Raw genomic sequence first — 18,765 nt, 5'->3', positions numbered from 1 at the left:
TGACATTTATTATACTATTAGGGATATTCAATTTGCTCCCGAAGAGACATCGGGAGTCATAACCCCTGATGTTTCTTCGGGTGCTGCGGTCAGGCTATTTAGTTAGCTTGGCCGGTAACGAGTGCAGTTACACCCGTAAACACACAGGTTCAGTGAAACGTGTGTGTTTTCGGGTGAAATAGCCTTGTTTTCGGATGAAAACGTGGCTATTACCGGGCATTCTACTTCGCCTGCCGGAGGCACGCGCCGGCTTATCAAGGCGAATTAGATAGCCCCCGGCGGCGTCAGATTACACCCGCAATCGTTGCGGGCAAAATTAATATGACTATTGGAGGTTTTGTGTTGTAGCTTACTTAAACTGGAATACCCTTAGCTATGTGTATAATGGTTTTATATTGAATCATGGCTTTCTAACTATTCCAGTTGTTCTTTGTTCCCACAGAGTGGTCCCAGTGCCAGATCATGTCACAAAATGTGCATTGACTCTCAGCGCAGGCAGATATATACTTTAGGCAGGTACCTGGACTCTTCTGTGAGAAACAGCAAGTCTCTAAAAAGTGATTTCTATCGCTATGACATTGACACAAATACCTGGTCTTTGCTCAGTGAGGATACTTCTGCAGATGGTGGGCCAAAGCTAGTGTTTGATCACCAGGTATGTATTAGTAGGAAAGTTACAACTGAGTATTGTTTTCCCTGCTACAGTATAGCTTTCTGTCTTGGCAGAAGCTTAGTGCTATAGTTCTGTTCATCATATCCTTGTAACAGTTTATTTTTGTCTTTTTGGTGTACATGTAGATGTGTATGGATTCAGAAAAGCATATGATATACACTTTTGGAGGACGAATACTGACTTGTAATGGTAATGTGGATGACAGCCGGGCAAGTGAGCCCCAGTTCAGTGGACTTTTTGCATTTGATTGTCAGACACAGACTTGGAAACTACTACGAGAGGACTCTTGCAATGCTGGACCTGAGGATATACAATCCCGAATAGGGCACTGCATGCTGTTCCACTCGGTAAGAATATATTTTAATTAACCCTTTTTTAAAAAGTTTATTTCAGAAGTGCCCATGCTGTAAGTGGGCATAATTGCTTGCTCGATCCTGGCTATTACTTGCATTACCAGTGTGTAGAGGAATCGTATTTGAAATACAGTATGCGGCCTTCATAATGATTCTAGAATTCAATACCTGTTTTAGGGGTATTTGAGATACTCCTTCCCACAGTTCTTTGTTATGTATTAAATGGGTAAAGTACTCTACCATTACCTGTTTGCAGGTTCACACTGACAAGAGGAAAGCGGTCAGCACTGGCTTTGTAAACTGGAAAAGGATTCCAAAGTTGGTGTCTCTAAATAACAGCCATCTTAAACTGGAGAGCCCATTCAATTAGGTTTTTTAGGCCTGTTTAGGAAGAGCAAGTGTTTCTTTATAGTACAGCTATTGCTGTGCGAGTTCCTATATGACCACTGCAGGTCATGGTACTGGATCAAATAATAATGCTGCTGTTGGTGATCATAATACTGACCATTGTTACCAGTCTAGGCTGTTCTGTATGTTTGATTTCTCATACGTCCTAGAGGATGCTGGGGTCCACTTCATGACCATGGGGTATAGACGGTTCCGCAGGAGCCATGGGCACTCTTAAGACTTTTCAATTGGTGTGAATTGGCTCCTCCCTCTATGCCCCTCCTCCAGACCTCCGTTTTAGAATTGTGCCCAGGCAGACTGGGTGCACTCCAGGGGAGCTCTACTGAGTTTCTCTGAAAAGACTTGTGTTAGGTTTTTTATTTTCAGAGAGAACTGCTGGCAACAGTCTCCCTGCTTCGTGGGACTGAGGGGCAGAAGTAGGAACCAACTTCCTGAAGAGTTTCATGGCTCTGCTTCTGGCTGACAGGACACCATTAGCTCCTGAAGGGAACTGAACGCTAGTCGTGTCTAGATGCTCACTCCCACAGCACGCCGTCACCCCCCTCACAGAGCCAGAAGTCAGAAGACAGGTGAGTGTAAGAAGACAGATCTTCAATCAAGTAAAGTGACGGCTGAGGTACCGCGCGGCTGGCGGCAGCCTAGCGCGCCATTGCTGTCCACACATACACAGGCGCTGGGGGGCGCCCTGGGCAGCAAATAACCTCGTAAACTGGAAAAAAGGGGGCATAAGATGCCAAGGCACAGCCCTCCCCCCGCCAGTATAAATATTATTATGTAAAAAATCTCTGAGGAGAAACGCGCCATTGTGGGGGCGGAGCTTTCTCCTCAGTCAACCAGCACACTGTTCAGCGCCATTTTCTCTCATTCACAGACTGCAGAGAAGAAGCTGGTCTTCCTACACTTCTGAACAAGTATCAGGGTGAAAAAAAGGGTGGCCTGGGTGCTAAAACATATTATTCATAATAGAGTTTAAAGGTTTCTGTGTACGGAGTACGCAACACAGGGATTTTGTCTCTGTGTACAAAGTATGCGGCACAGGGATTTTTTCTGTGCCGCTGGATTGTGAACTGGCTGCTCCTAAACTGTCCTTCTGACAGATTTTACTGTGGGTCTGTCCCCTATAAGTCCCAGTGTGTCTGTGAGTGTGTGTTGTACACGTGTGTAAGACATGTCTGAAGCAGGGAGTTCCTCCCCGGAGGAAGGCATTTTAGGGACACAGAGTTGTAATGTGGTGGCGCTGCCGGCACACCAAGAGCCTGCATGGGTGAAAGAAATACGTGATAGTATGCATCATATCAATAGGAGATTAGAAAAGTCTGAATCTCATGCTGAGTGCTGGAGAAAATCTGTGGAGGATGTAATTTTTCAGGGCTCTGTTCTTCCATCCGCAGGTGACCCCTCTGGGTCACATAAGAGACCATTTGCGAATATTGTGAATACTGATACCAACACGGACACCGATTCTTGTGTCGACGATAGTGACTCCAGAGAAATAGATCATAAATTAACAAAAAATATACAATATATGATTGTAGTTATAAGGGAAGTTCTGGAAGTCACGGAAGCCACTCCTGTACCTCAAGAGAAGGTTTATTTCTATAAAAAAAATAAATCCAAGGTGACTTTCCCTCCTTCCCACAAGCTTAATACTCTATTTGAAGGGATGTGGGTGAATCCCGAAAAGAAATTTCGTATTCACAAGAGAATTCAGATAGCTTATCCTTTCCCGGTGGAGGACAGGAAAAAATGGGAGTCACCCCCTGTGTTAGACAGTGCTCTGTCCAGGTTGACAAGGTAATTCTCCCTGCACCTGGCACGGCTTCACTAAAGGAGCCAGCAGACCGCAAAATGGAGACTACATTAAAACCATTTATGTTGCCAATGGTACGCTGCTCAGGCCCACAATTGCTTGCGCGTGGGTAAGTCGCGCTATTGAAAAATGGTCAGAAAGTGTGTCATCAGAAATTGACACGATTGATAAAGATGAGATACTCCTTAAGTTAGGGAATACCAAAGACGCTGCCGCATACATGCTAGAAGCGATGAAAGATATTGGACTCTTGAGTTCACAAGCCGCTACCATGGCAGTATTGGCTCGGCGGGCATTGTGGATTCGCCAGTGGAATGCGGATGCAGATTCCAAAAGAAATATGGAGGTTCTCCCATATAAAGGTGAGGCCTTATTTGGTGATGGACCGGATGTGTTAGTCTCGGCGGCTACCGCAGGTAAGTCGACATTTTTCCCTCTGCACCGGCAAAAAGAGACATATCATCCGCACATGCAGTCCTTTCGGCCCAATAAATACAAAAAAAGTGAGAGGTTCCCCCTTCTTTGCAGGTAGGGAAGGGGAAAGAGAAAGAAGTCCACAGCGGCTTCAGGTTCCCAGGAGCAGAAGTCTACCCCTACTTCTGCCAAATCTTCAGCATGATGCTGGGGCTCCTTTTGCGGGAGGCCGCTCGGGTGGGGGCACGTCTCAAACTGTTCAGCCAAGGTTGGATTCTGTCTGGCCTGGACCCCTGGGTTTTGCAGATAGTATCCCAGGGGTACAAGCTGGAGTTTCAAGACGTTCCCCCATGCCGATTTTTCAAATTGACCTTGCCAGCTTCTCTGCCGGAAAGGGAAGCAGTAACAGCGGCAATCCAAAAATTGTCAGGATCAGGTCATAGTCCTGGTACCTTTGTCACAACAAGGGGAGGGGTTTTATTCAAGCCTTTTTGTAGTTCCGAAGCCGGACGGCTCGGTCAGACCGATCCTAAACCTAAAAAATCTTAACCTCTACTTGAAACTGTTCAAGTTCAAAATGGAATCACTGAGGGCAGTGATTTCCAGTCTGGAGGAGGGGGGACTACATGGTGTCTGTAGACATAAAGGATGCTTACTTGCATGTTCCCATTTATCCTCCTCACCAGGCTTATTTGAGATTCACTGTTCAGGATTGCCATTACCAATTCCAGACGTTACCTTTCGGTCTCTCCACGGCACCGAGGGTATTCACCGAGGTGGTGGCGGAGATGATGGTTCTCCTGCGTCAAAAAGGAGTCAATATAATTCCTTATCTAAACGATCTCCTGATAAAGGCGAGATCCAGGGAGCAGTTGTTACAAAACATCACACTCTCCCTGTCAATACTCCAACAACACAGTTGGTTCATAAATTATCCGAAGTCACAGTTGGAACCGACGACAGGATTGTCTTTTCTCGGGATGATTCTGGACACAGAAGTTCAGAGAGTATTTCTTCCGGTGGAAAAGGCTCTGGAAACCCAGAAAATGGTAAAACAGATATTGAAACCATCAAGTGTGTCGATCCATCAGTGCATTTGATTGTTGGGGAAGATGGTGGCGGCCTACGAGGCCATACAGTTTGGCAGGTTCCATGCCAGAGTTTTCCAGTGGGACCTGTTGGACAAGTGGTCGGGATCCCTCCTACACATGCACCGGAAGATAATCCTGTCGTCAAAAGCCAGGATTTCGCTCCTGTGGTGGCTACACAGTTTTCACCTACTAGAGGGACGCAGGTTCGGGATTCAGGACTGGGTCCTGGTAACCACGGATGCAAGTCTCCGAGGCTGGGGAGCTGTCACTCAGGGGGAAAGCTTCCAAGGAAAATGGTGAAGTCAGGAAGCCTGCCTTCACATAAACGTGCTGGAATTGAGAGCCATTTACAACGGCCTTCAACAGGCGGTACATCTTCTTCAATATCATCCCGTGCAGATCCAGTCGGACAATGTAACAGCAGTTACGTACATAAACAGGCAGGGCGGAACGAAAAGCAGGGCGGCAATGGCAGAGGTGACGAAGATCCTCCTCTGGACAGAAAGACATGTAAAGGCTCTGTCGGCAATTTTCATTCCGGGAGTAGACAACTGGGAAGCAGACTTCATCAGCAGACATGATCTCCATCCAGGAGAGTGGGGCCTCCACCAAGAAGTCTTCGCAGAGGTGACAAGTCTTTGGGGAGTTCCTCAAGTAGATATGATGGCATCTCGTCTCAACAAGAAGCTTCAGAAATATTGTTCCAGGTCGAGAGACCCTCAAGCAATAGCAGTGGATGCGCTAGTGACCAAGTGGGTATTCCGGTCAGTGAATGTCTTCCCTCCACTTCCGCTGGTCCCAAAAGTTCTCAGGATCATAAGAAGATCAAGGGTTCGAGCAATCTTCATTACCCCAGACTGGCCAAGGAGGGCTTGGTATCCAGATCTTCAGGAGTTGCTCATAGAAGATCCTCGGCCTCTTCCTCTTCGCGAGGACCTGCTGCAACAGGGGCCATGCGTGTATCAAGACTTACCGCGGCTACATTTCACGGCATGGCTGTTGAGCGCCGGATCCTAGCTCGAAAGGGTATTCCCAAGGAAGTCATCCCCACCCTTATTCAAGCCAGGAAAGGAGTAACGTCGAAACATTACCACCGTATTTTGGAGAAAATGTGTGTCTTGGGGTGAATCCAAGAAGGCTCCTACGGAAGAGTTTCGGTTGGGACGTTTTCTCTATTTTTTTGCAGGTTGGGGTCAATCAAGGTCCAGATATCGGCCTTGTCAGTGTTCTTCCAAAAACGATTGGCCTCTCCCAGAGGTTCAGACCTTCGTGAAAGGGGTTCTGCACATCCAGCCTCCATTTGGGACCTTAACATGGTGTTGCAGTTCCTTTAGTCGGATTGGTTTGAGCCTCTACAAGAGATAGAGTTGAAGTTTCTCACTTGGAAAGTGGTGATGCTTTTGGCATTGGTATCCGCACGGCGGGTGTCTGAATTGGGGGCCTTGTCTCACAAGAGCCCTTACCTGATCTTCCATGAAGATAGGGCAGAGTTGAGAACTCGTCAACATTTTCTTCCAAAGGTGGTTTCATCTTTTCACATAAACCAACCTATTGTGGTGCCAGTGGTTACTGACACATTCCCTGAGTCAAAGTCTCTAGATGTTGTTAGGGCTTTGAAGATTTATGTCGCTAGAACAGCTCGAATACGGAAAACAGAGTCTTTGTCCTGTATGCTCCCAACAAAATTGGGTGTTCTGCTTCCAAGCAGACTATTGCGCGTTGGATCAGAGGTACGATTCTGCACGCTCATACTACGGCTGGATTGCAGTTACCGACATCGGTGAAGGCCCATTCCACTAGGAAGGTGGGCTCATCCTGGGCGGCTACCCGGGGGGGTCTCTGCATTACAACTTTGCCGAGCAGCTACTTGGTCAAGGTCAAACACATTTGAAAAATTATACAAGTTTGACACCTTAGCTGATGAAAACCTCAAGTTCGGTCAATCAGTGCTGCAGAGTCAACCGCACTCTCCCGCCCGTACTGGAGCTTTGGTATAAACCCCATGGTCATGAAATGGACCCCAGCATCCTCTAGGACATATGAGAAAACAGGATTTTGATACCTACTGGTAAATCCTTTTCTCCTAGTCCGTAGAGGATGCTGAGCACCCGTCCCAGTGCTTACTTTACCTGCAGTTTTGTTATTAGAGTTACACAAGTTGTGTTATGTTAGTTTCAGCATGTTGCTGTCATTGGTTCATGCCTGTTGGCGTGTGTTCTGTTGAATGCGGCATGGTTGAGGCGTGAGCTGTTAAGTATCTCACCACTAGTATTAAAGTAAATCCTTTCCTCGAAATGTCCGTCTCCCTGGGCACGGTTCCTATAACTGAGGTCTGGAGGAGGGGCATAGAGGGAGGAGCCAGTTCACACCCATTGAAAAGTCTTAAGAGTGCCCATGGCTCCTGCGGAACAGTCTATACTCCATGGTCATGAAGTGGACCCCAGCATCCTCTACGGACTAGGAGAAAAGGATTTACCGATGGGTATCAAAATCCTGTCATTGATCAGAACTGACTGCGTTTTATTTTTCTTATTGTAGAAATTTTATTTTTGGTAATTAATATCCATTGTAGACTTTTATGTTCTGAAATCATGTTATTACTTTCAATATACGTTTAATTACCTTTATCCACCGTCTTTTGTTACGTAAATCTTTCCAGAAAAATCGCTGCTTGTATGTGTTTGGTGGACAGCGATCAAAGACCTACTTGAATGACTTTTTTAGCTATGATGTGGACAGTGATCATGTGGAAATTATATCAGATGGCACCAAGAAAGATTCTGGCATGGGTGAGTGCAATTTAGAATGCAAGTATCATAATCTGTGCTTCATAAATCTTAGGACAAATCCTTTCAAGAACTGAAAGTTAAGGCTTGTCTGCCGAATCTCTTCTGCATTCGTCTACTTAGTAGGTCCCCATTTTTCTTTTGTGCAGGGCTACAGAGCACTACTAAACAATGGAAATAACAGCCATGTCTGTTTCAAATGATGAGTTAAACCACTGAATGTATTTCAATTTCTATTAAAGTACGATTAAACTTAAATTAAAAATAATTTTTATTTACAAGCCTCCTGTCTGAAATGTTATGCGGGGCCTCATTCATGTGTCCACACTCAGACAACAGCTCACAGTCGCTGGGGACTGGTACCCTAACCAGTGCCTATCTCAAGTGCTGGAAGCCATTGAAGAACTTGCGCTTGTGGTTCCATTCTACCTCACGACAATGCACCTGCCCACCAGTCCAGGAAAGTGGTGGATTTTGTCTCACATGAATGCATCCAGGAGCTTGGTCATCCACCGTACAGTCCAGACCTGCCCCCTGCAACATTTTCGTGTTCCCACAAATCAAGCGCAAGATGCGTGGGATTTGTTGTGAGTCACTAGAAGCTGCAGTGGAGACCTTCATTCAGCATGCAGGAGACTTCTTCAAACTGGTCCAGCTGCTTCACCATGTGGTTTGAGCACATTCAACTTTGCATAGACTCCTCTGGTGAATACTTTGGGGGAAAGAATAATTTCTCTTGCGTCCTAGAGGATGCTGGGGTCCATTTTAGTACCATGGGGTATAGACGGTTCCGCAGGAGCCTTCGGCACTTTAAGACTTTTCAACAGTGTGAACTGGCTCCTCCCTCTATGCCCCTCCTCCAGACCTCAGTTTAGAAAATGTGCCCAGGAGACTGGAAGCACACTAGTGGAGCTCTACAGAGCTTTGCTGGAAAAAGACTTTCTTAGGTTTTTATTTTACAGGGAAGCTGCTGGCAACAGCTTCCCTGCTTTGCGGGACTTAGGGGGGGAAGTAGGAACCAACTTCTCAATTAGTTAATAGTTCTGCTTCCGCTGATAGGACACCATTAGCTCCTGAAGGGTACTTAACACAGGCCAAGCCTGGCCAGCGTTCACTCCCACAGCACTGCCGCCACCCCCTAACTGAGCCAGAAGTCAGAAGGCTGGTGAGTATACTACCGGAGTCCTGCAGACAGGGGATCCTCCGGTCATCGTTGTTGGCATACAGGTACACGCGCAGCAGGCGCCATGTCTCTCAACACAAGGGTGCAGAGCGGGGAGGGGGGGGTTGCGCTCTGAGGGCATGTTTTAAAACCTTACTCTCACTGGCAAAAAGGGTACATACATGCACAGCCGCTGATGTGCCATCCCCAGCCAGTATAAATATTACATTGCTGAGGCTGAAGGGCGGGGCTTCTCCTTAGACTTGCCAGAACACTCACTGTGTGCCATTTTCTCCTGCAGAAACTCCAGTGTGAAGCTCCTGAACGCTGTTTCTCTATCGTCCTAGTGGATGCTGGGGTTCCTGAAAGGACCATGGGGAATAGCGGCTCCGCAGGAGACAGGGCACAAAAGTAAAGCTTTCCGATCAGGTGGTGTGCACTGGCTCCTCCCCCTATGACCCTCCTCCAGACTCCAGTTAGATTTTTGTGCCCGGCCGAGAAGGGTGCAATTCTAGGTGGCTCTCCTAAAGAGCTGCTTAGAGAAAGTTTAGCTTAGGTTTGTTATTTTACAGTGAGTCCTGCTGGCAACAGGATCACTGCAACGAGGGACAGAGGGGAGAAGAAGTGAACTCACCTGCGTGCAGGATGGATTGGCTTCTTGGCTACTGGACATCAGCTCCAGAGGGACGATCACAGGTACAGCCTGGATGGTCACCGGAGCCGCGCCGCCGGCCCCCTTGCAGATGCTGAAGTAAGAAGAGGTCCAGAATCGGCGGCTGAAGACCCTTGCAGTCTTCTAAAGGTAGCGCACAGCACTGCAGCTGTGCGCCATTTTCCTCTCAGCACACTTCACACGCAGTCACTGAGGGTGCAGGGCGCTGGGGGGGGGCGCCCTGGGAGGCATATGTAAACCTATATACTGGCTAAAAATACCTCACATATAGCCCCCAGAGGCTATATGGAGATATTTAACCCCTGCCAAACTTCACTAAAGAGCGGGAGACGAGCCCGCCGGAAAAGGGGCGGGGCCTATCTCCTCAGCACACAGCGCCATTTTCTCTCACAGAAAGGCTGGAGAGAAGGCTCCCAGGCTCTCCCCTGCACTGCACTACAGAAACAGGGTTTAAACAGAGAGGGGGGGCACTAATTGGCGATATAAATATATATATAAAGATGCTATTAGGGAGAAACACTTATATAAGGTTGTCCCTATGTAATTATAGCGTTTTTTTGGTGTGTGCTGGCAAACTCTCCCTCTGTCTCTCCAAAGGGCTAGTGGGGTCCTGTCCTCTGTCAGAGCATTCCAGGTGTGTGTGCTGTGTGTCGGTACGTGTGTGTCGACATGTATGAGGACGATGTTGGAGGAGGCGGAGAAATTGCCTGTAAGGGTGATGTCACTCTCTAGGGAGTCGACACCGGAATGGATGGCTTATTTAGGGAATTACGTGAGAATGTCAACACGCTGCAAGGTCGGTTGACGACATGAGACGGCCGACAAACAATTAGTACCGGTCCAGGCGTCTCAGAAACACCGTCAGGGGTTTTTAAAAAAACGCCTATTTACCTCAGTCGGTCGACACAGACACGGACACTGAATCCAGTGTCGACGGTGAATAAACAAACGTATTCCTCATTAGGGCCACACGTTAAGGGCAATGAAGGAGGTGTTACATATTTCTGATACTACAAGTACCACAAAAAAAGGGTATTATGTGGGAGTGAAAAAACTACCTGTAGTTTTTCCTGAATCAGATAAAATAAAATGAAGTGTGTGATGATGCGTGGGTTTACCCCGATAGCAAATATTGGCGTTATACCCTTTCCCGCCAGAAGTTAGGGCGCGTTGGGAAACACCCCTTAGGGTGGAAAAGGCGCTCACACGCTTATCAAGTGGCGTTACCGTCTACAGATACGGCCGCCCTCAAGGAGCCAGCTGATAGGCAGCTGGAAAAATATCCTAAAAAGTATATACACACATACGGTGGTTATACTGCGACCAGCGATCGCCATCAGCCTGGAGATGCAGTGCTGGGTTGGCTTGGTCGAATTCCCTGACTAAAAATATTTTATTGATATAGAGCATTTAATAGGATGCATTCTATATATATGTATGCGAGATGCACAGAGGGATATTTACACTCTGGCATCAAGATAAGTGCGTTGTCCATATCTCCCAGAAGATGTCATGGACACGACAGTGGTCAGGTGATACAGATCCCATACGGCACGTGGAAGTATTGCCGTATAAAGGGAAGGAGTTATTTGGGGTCGGTCCATCGGACCTGGGGGCCACGGCTACAGCTGGGAAATCCAACCTTTTTACCCCAAGTTACATCTCAGCAGAAAAAGACACTGTCTTTTCAGCCTCAATCCTTCCGTTCCCATGTGGGCAAGCGGGCAAAAGGCCAGTCATATCTGCCCAGACATAGAGGAAAGGGAAGTAGACTGCAGCAGGCAGCCCCTTCCCAGGAAAAGAAGCCCTCCACCAGTGGGGGGGTAGTCTCAAGAGTCTCAGCGCGCAGTGGGATCACTCGCAAGTTGACCCCTAGATCGTACAAGTATTATCCCAGGGGTACAGATTGGAGAGTCGAGACATTTTTTCCTCGCAGGTTCCTGAAGCCTGCTTTACCAACGGCTCCCTCCGACAGGGAGGCAGTATTGGAAAAAATTCACAAGCTGTATTTCCAGCAGGTGATAATCAAAGTACCCCTCCTACAACAAGGAGAAGGGTATTAGTCTTCCACACTATATTGTGGTACTGAAGCCAGACGGCTTGGTGAGACATAGTCTAAATCTGAAATCTTTGAACACTTACATAAAAAGGTTCAAATCAAGATGGAGTCACTCAAAGCAGTGATAGAGAACCGGAAAAAAGGGGACTATATGGTGTCCCTGGACATCAAGGATTACCTCCATGTCCAAATTTGCCCTTCTCAACAAGGGTACCTCTGGTTCGTGATACAGAACTGTCAATATCAGTTTCAGACGCTGCCGTTGAATTATCCACGGCACCCCGGGCCTTTACCAAGGTAATGGCCGAAAAGATGATTCTTAAAAGAAGAAAGGCATCTTAATTATCCCTTACTTGGACGATATCCTGAAAGGGGCAAGTTTCCAGAGAACAGTTGGAGGTCGGAAAAGAACTATCTAAAGTAGTTCTACGACAGCACGAGTGGATTCTAAATATTCCAAAAATCGCAGCTGTTTTCCGATGATACGTCTGCTGTTCCTAGGAATGATTCTGGGCATAGTCCAGAAAGAGGTATTTCTCCTGGAGGGGAAAGCCAGGGAGTTATCCGACCTAGTCAGAAACCTCCTAAAACCAGGCCAAGTATCAGTGCATCAATGCACAGGAGTCCTGGGAAAAATGGTGGCTTCTTACGAAGCGATTCCATTCGGCAGATCTCACGCAAAAACTTTTCAGGGGGATTTGCTGGACGAATGGTCCGGATCGCATCTTCAGATGCATCAGCGGATAACCCTGTCTCCAAGGACAAGGGTGTCTCTTCTGTGGGGGCTGCAGAGTGCTCATCTTCTAGAGGGCAGCACATTCAGCATTCAGGACTGTGTTCTGGTGACCACGGATGCCAGCCTGAGAGGCTGGGGAACAGTCACACAGGGAAGAAATTTCCAAGGAAGTGTGGTCAAGTCTGGAGATTTCTCTCCACATGAATATACTGGAGCTAAGGGCAATTTACGATGCTCTGAGCCTAGGAAGAACTCTGCTTCAAAGTCAACCGGTGCTGATCCAGTAGGACATCATCATGGCAGTCGCCCACGTAAACAGACGGGGCGGCACAAGAAGCAGGAGGGCAATGACAGCAAGGATTCTTCGCTGGGCGAAAGATCATGTGATAACACTGTCAGCAGTGTTCATTCCGGGAGTGAACAACTAGGAAGATTTCCTCAGCATAAATGAATTCCACCCGGAAAAGTGGGAACTTCATCTGGAAGTTTCCACATGTTTGTAAACCGTTGGGAAAGACCAAAGGTGGTTATGATGGCGTCTCACATGAAGCGCCAGGTCTAGAGACCCTCAGGCAATAGCTGGGACGCTCTGGTAACACCGTGGGTGTACCAGTCGGTGTATGTGTTCCCTCCTCTGCCTTTCATACCCAGTGTATGGAGAATGATAGGAAGGAGAGGAGTAAGAACTATACTCGTGGCTCCGGTTTGGCCAAGAAGAACTTGGTACCCGGAACTTCAAGAGATACTAGAAAGGATCTTGATTCAGCAAGAATCATGTCTGTTCCATGACTTACCGCAGCTGCGTTGACGCCAGGGCGGGTGAACGCCGGATCCTAAGGGAAAAAGGCATTCCGGAAGAGGTCATCCTTACCCTGGTCAGAGCCAGGAAGGAGGTGACCGCACAACATTATCACCGCTTAGGTGAAAATATGTTCCATGGTGTGAGGCCAGGAAGGCTCCACGGAAGAATTTCAACTAGGTTAATTCCTACATTTCCTGCAAACAGGAGTGTATATGGGTCTCAAATTGGGGTCCATTAAGGTTCAAATTTCGACCGGTCGATTTTCTTCCAGAAAGAAATTGGCTTCAGTTCCTGAAGTCCAGAAGTTGTTAAGGGAGTACTGCATATACAACCCCCTTTTGATGTCTCCAGTGGCACTGGGCGATCTCAACGTAGTTTGGGATTCCTAAAATCACATTGGTTTAAACAACTCAAATCTGTGGATTTGATATATCTCACATGGAAAGTGACCATGCTGTTGGTCCTGGCCTCGGCCAGGCGAGTGTCAGAATTGGCGGCTTTATCTCATAAAGCCATTTCTGATTGTCCATTCGGACAGAGCAAAGCTGTGGACTCGTCCCCAGTTTCTCCCTAAGGTGGTGTCAGCGTTTCACCTGAACCAGCTTATTGTGGTACCTGCGGCTACTAGGGACTTGGAGGACTCCAAGTTGCTGGATGTTGTCAGGGCCCTGAAAATATAGTTTCCAGGTCGGCTGGAGTCAGGAAATCTGACTTGCTGTTTATCCTGTGTGCACCCAACAAGCTGGGTGCTCCTGCTTCTAAGCAGACTATTGCTCGTTGGATTTGTAGTACAATTCAGCTTGCACATTCTGTGGCAGGCTTGCCACAGCAAAAAATATGTAAATGCCCATTCCACAAGGAAGGTGGGCTCATCTTGGGCGGCTGCCCGAGGGGTCTCGGCATTACAACTCTGCCGAGCAGCTACGTGGTCAGGGGAGAACACGTTTGTAAAATTCTACAAATTTGATACCCTGGCAAAAGAGGACCTGGAGTTCTCTCATTCGGTGCTGCAGAGTCATCCGCACTCTCCCGCCCGTTTGGGAGCTTTGGTATAATCCCCATGGTCCTTTCAGGAACCCCAGCATCCACTAGGACGATAGAGAAAATAAGAATTTACTTACCGATAATTCTATTTCTCGGAGTCCGTAGTGGATGCTGGGCGCCCATCCCAAGTGCGGATTATCTGCAATACTTGTACATAGTTATTGCTAACTAAATCGGGTTAGTGTTATTGTGAGCCATCTTTTCAGAGGCTCCCCTGTTATCATACTGTTAACTGGGTTCAGATCACAGGTTGTACAGTGTGATTGGTGTGGCTGGTATGAGTCTTACCCGGGATTCAAAATTCCTCCCTTATTGTGTACGCTCGTCCGGGCACAGTATCTAACTGGAGTCTGGAGGAGGGTCATAGGGGGAGGAGCCAGTGCACACCACCTGATCGGAAAGCTTTACTTTTGTGCCCTGTCTCCTGCGGAGCCGCTATTCCCCATGGTCCTTTCAGGAACCCCAGCATCCACTACGGACTCCGAGAAATAGAATTATCGGTAAGTAAATTCTTATTTTCTCCTCATGACAACGCTGATACATGTACAGGGTGTTATAGAAGGGGCAGAGAGTGTTCATTATAATTAGATCTGTGGGCCTATTATTGGTATATGCGCTGTAAATGGGTAATATTTCCACAATTCACAATAAGGCGCAGTGTGTGGACTGGCAGATCCCTCTGTGTCTCTCTGACAGACTTTAGTGTGGGTCTGTCCCCAATAGCTCCCCTGTGTGATAGGTGTGTGTGTGTGTGTGTGTGTGTGTGTGTGTGTGTGTACAAGTGTGTAACACGTCAGACATTGGGGAGAGTTCTTCCCAGGAAGAACACATTTTAGATGCACAAGAGGGTAATGTGGTGGCCCCTCCCTCTCAGAAGGAGCCGGAGTGAAATTCTCTGAGTCTGAACAACAGGCTAAATATTGGAGGCAGTCTGTGGAGGATGCACTGTTTACTGACCCCTCCATATCATCCACTCTGGTCCCATCCAGTTCCCAGAAAAGGTCTCTGGCCCAGATAATGCAAGGGGACACAGATTCCGACTCTGACGTCGACACTGGGGATTTGAGACTGGTAGACCCCAAATTAGCCAAAAGCATACGATGTATGATAGTTGCTATAAAGGAATTGTTGGAGTTTCCTGAAACAACACTGGTCCCAGAGGAAAACGAGTATTTTAAATTAAATAAAAAGCAGGTTGTGACTTTTCCTCCTTCAAAGGATGTGCATGCGTTCTTTGAAGAATCCTGGGCTAACCCTGAGAAGAAATTTACCCTTCCCAGAAGGATACGTGTAGCGTACCCTTTCCCTGAGGAAGACTGGCACAAATGGGAGACACCCCCAATGATAGACACCTCAGTTTCTCAGCTGGCTAAGAAAATAGTTTTGCCTGCCCCTGGTTCAGCCTCTTTAAAAGATCCAGCTGGCCGTAAATTAGAAACAACCCTAAAATCCATATATACGGCTAACGGAATGGTGCTCAGGCCCACCATTGCTTGTGCGTGGGTAGGTAACGCTGTGGAAAAATGGCCTGACAACTTGCTTGTTAACATAGACACAGTTGACAGGGATGAAATTGTCCTAACTCTCGGCCATATCAAAGATGCTGCAGGTTACTTAGTTGAAGCTATGAAGGATATTGGGTTACTGAGTTCAAGATCCTCCGCTATGGCTATTTCAGCCCGCAGGGCGCTGTGGATCCGCCAATGGAATGCTGATGCGGAATCAAAAAAGAATATTGAGGCGCTTCCTTATAATGGAGAAGCCCTCTTTGGAGATGAGCTGGATGCCATGAGTTCAACAACTACATCAGGCAAGTCAGCATTTCTGCCTTCCGCAGCTGCTCCACCTAGGAAAGGATTTAATTCTCATACTTTGCAATCCTTTTGGCCCAACAAGTCCAAAAAGGCAAAGGGTACCCCCTTCTTCGCAGGAAGAGGGCGAGGAAGAGGTAAAAAATCTACAACACCATCAGGCTCGCAGAAGTCAACAGGTACTTCTGCTAAAGCCTCAGCTGGTGCTCCCCTGCGGGAGTATGATCGGGTGGGGGCAAATTAGCCTTACCAGCTTCTGTTCAGGACAGAGCGAAAGTGCTGAACGCAATACAGAAACTATGTCAAGACAACGTAATTTCCTTAGTTCCTGTGTCACAACAGGAAAAAGGGTTTTATTCAAGCCTGTTTGTAGTGCCGAAACCAGATGGCTCGGTCAGACCGATTTTAAACCTAAAGACTCTGAACCTTTTATTTGAAAAGGTTCAAATTCAAGATGGAATCCCTGAGAGCGGTGATCTCCAGCTTGGAGGAAAAGGAATTTCTGGTATCGATGGACATCAAAGATGCTTATTTACATGTTCCCATCTACCCGCCGCATCAGGCAAACCTGAGGTTTGCGGTGCAGGACTGCCACTACCAGTTCCAAACATTGCCTTTCGGGCTCTCCACGGCTCCGAGAATATTCACCAAGGTGATGGCGGAGATGATGGTGGTTCTTCGCAAGAAAGGAGTCAGTCATCCCATACTTGGATGATCTCCTCATAAAAGCGAGATCCAGGAGAAACTAGTGCAGAACATTGCACTTTCCCTGACGGTGCTTCAACAGCACGGTTGGATCATAAACATTCCAAAATCACAATTGGAACCCACATTTCTGGGAATGATATTGGACACGGAAGCACAGAAAGTATTCCTACCGGTGGAAAAGACTCTGGAGATCCAGAGGAAGGTCAACAAGTTTTAAAACCAGCACGCGTATCGATTCATCAGTGCATCCGCCTGCTGGGGAAGATGGTAGCGGCCTACGAGGCTCTACAGTTTGGCCGACTGGACAAGTGGTCCGGATCGCACCTACACATGCACCGGAGGATAATCCTGTTAATAAAAGCCAGTATTTCACTCTTGTGGTGGCTTCAAAGTTCTCACCTCCTGGAGGGACGCAGGTTCGGGATTCAGACTTGGATCCTGGTGACCACAGATGCAAGCCTCCGAGGTTTGGGAGCAGTCACGCAAGGGGAAAGCTTCCAAGGACTATGGTCAAGTCTAGAAGTACTCCTTCACATAAACATTCTGGAATTGAGAGCTGTGTACAACAGCCTTCATCAAGCAGCACACCTTCTTCAAGGTCGTCCCATACAGATCCAGTCAGACAATGTAACGGCAGTAGCTTGCATAAACCGCCAGGGTGAAACAAAAAGCAGAGAGGCAGTGGCAGAGGTGACAAAGATACTCCTCTTGGCAGAAAGACATGCAAAAGCTCTGTTGGCAATTTTCATTCCGGGAGTAGACAACTGGGAAGCAGACTTCCTCAGCAGACACACGATCTCCATCCAGGAGAATGGGGCCTCCACCCAGAAGTCTTTGCAGAGGTAGCAGATCGTTGGGGCGTTCTTCAAGTAGATATGATGGCATCACGTCTCCACAAGAAGCTTCAGAAATATTGTTCCAGGTCGAGAGACCCACAAGTAATAGCAGTGGATGCACTGGTGACCCAGTGGGTGTTTCAGTCGGTGTATCTGTTCCCTCCACTTCCACTAATACCAAAGTTCTCAAGATTATCAGAAGAACAAGGGTTCAAGCAATTCTCATTGCTCCAGACTGGCCAAGGAGGGCTTGGTATCCAGATCTTCAGGCGTTATTACTGGAAGATCCTCCGCTTCTTCCTCTTCGCTAGGACCTGCTTCAGCAGGGGGCGTTTGTTTATCAAGACTTACCGCGGCTGCGTTAAGGCGTGTAGGACTTGAAACCAGCCGCCGGTTCGCGAGCCAATCAGAGCTCGCGGACCGGCAGCCGCGGCTCCTGATTGGCTGCCGGTCCGCGAGCTCTGATTGGCTCACGGACCGGCGGCTGGTTTGAAGTACTACACGCCGCCGCTCCCACCCGACAGCCGCGCTCTCCTCCCTGTTCTGACAGCTGAGACACGCTGCCGCCGGACTGAGCGGCAGCGTGTTTCACTGACACAAGCTGGTGGGCCGGACCAAACGGCTATACGGCCCGCGGGCCGGAGGTTCCCCACCCCTGTCCTAGAGGATACTGAGGTCCATATTAGTACCATAGGGGATGTACCAAAGCTCCCAAACTGGGTAGGAGGGTGCTGAGGTTCCTGCAGAACTGATTGACCAAACTGAAGGTCCTCAGAGGCCAAAGTAACGAACTTGTAGAACTTGGCAAACGTGTTCGAACCTGACGAAGTAGCTTCTCGGCAGAGCTGTAAAGCAGAGACATCCCGGGCAGCCGCCCAGGAAGAACTCACTGACCTAGTAGAGTGGACCTGTACAGATTTTGGACACTGCAAACCTGCCGTGGAATAAGCATGCTTGATAGTAAGCCTGATCCAGCGTGCAATTGTCTGCTTTGAAGCAGGACACCCAATTTTATTGGGCTCAAAGAGAACATACAGCGAGTCAGATTTTCTTTGACGAGCTGTCCACTTCACATAGATCTTCAAAGCCCTCACAACATCCAAGGACTTTGAAGTAGCAGAGGTGTCGGTATCCACCGGAACCACAATAGGTTGGTTGATATGAAACGCAGACACCACCTTTGGAAGAAATTGCTGACGAGTTCTGAGTTCAGCCCTATCTTCATGAAAAATCAAATAGGGGCCCTTGTGAGACAGCGCCCCCAGCTCCGACACACGCCTCGCAGAAGCCAATGCCAACAGTGTGACGGCCTTCCACGTAAGAAACTTGACGTCTACAATCCTGTAAAGGCTCAAACCAATCCGATTGCAGGAACTGCAACACCACATTCAGATCCCAA

At 47.9% G+C, this 18,765-nt stretch overlaps 1 protein-coding gene across 2 annotated transcripts in view; it reads left to right on the top strand.

The window, feature by feature from the left end:
- The window catches only part of MKLN1 (muskelin 1), a 322,757-nt gene that overhangs the window by 247,000 nt on the left and 56,992 nt on the right, over positions 1–18,765 (top strand). For both annotated transcript variants that reach the window (XM_063926768.1, XM_063926769.1), the window contains 3 exons: positions 443–655; positions 799–1,020; positions 7,409–7,538. In XM_063926768.1, the coding sequence (XP_063782838.1) occupies positions 443–655; positions 799–1,020; positions 7,409–7,538 (565 nt within the window). The remainder of the gene's footprint in view (positions 1–442; positions 656–798; positions 1,021–7,408; positions 7,539–18,765) is intronic.

This window comes from Pseudophryne corroboree, chromosome 6 (assembly GCF_028390025.1).
Source record: "Pseudophryne corroboree isolate aPseCor3 chromosome 6, aPseCor3.hap2, whole genome shotgun sequence".
Lineage (NCBI taxonomy): Eukaryota > Metazoa > Chordata > Amphibia > Anura > Myobatrachidae > Pseudophryne > Pseudophryne corroboree.
The sequence above is the reverse complement of the archived record's forward strand: the minus strand, read 5'-3'. Positions and strand labels throughout refer to the sequence as shown.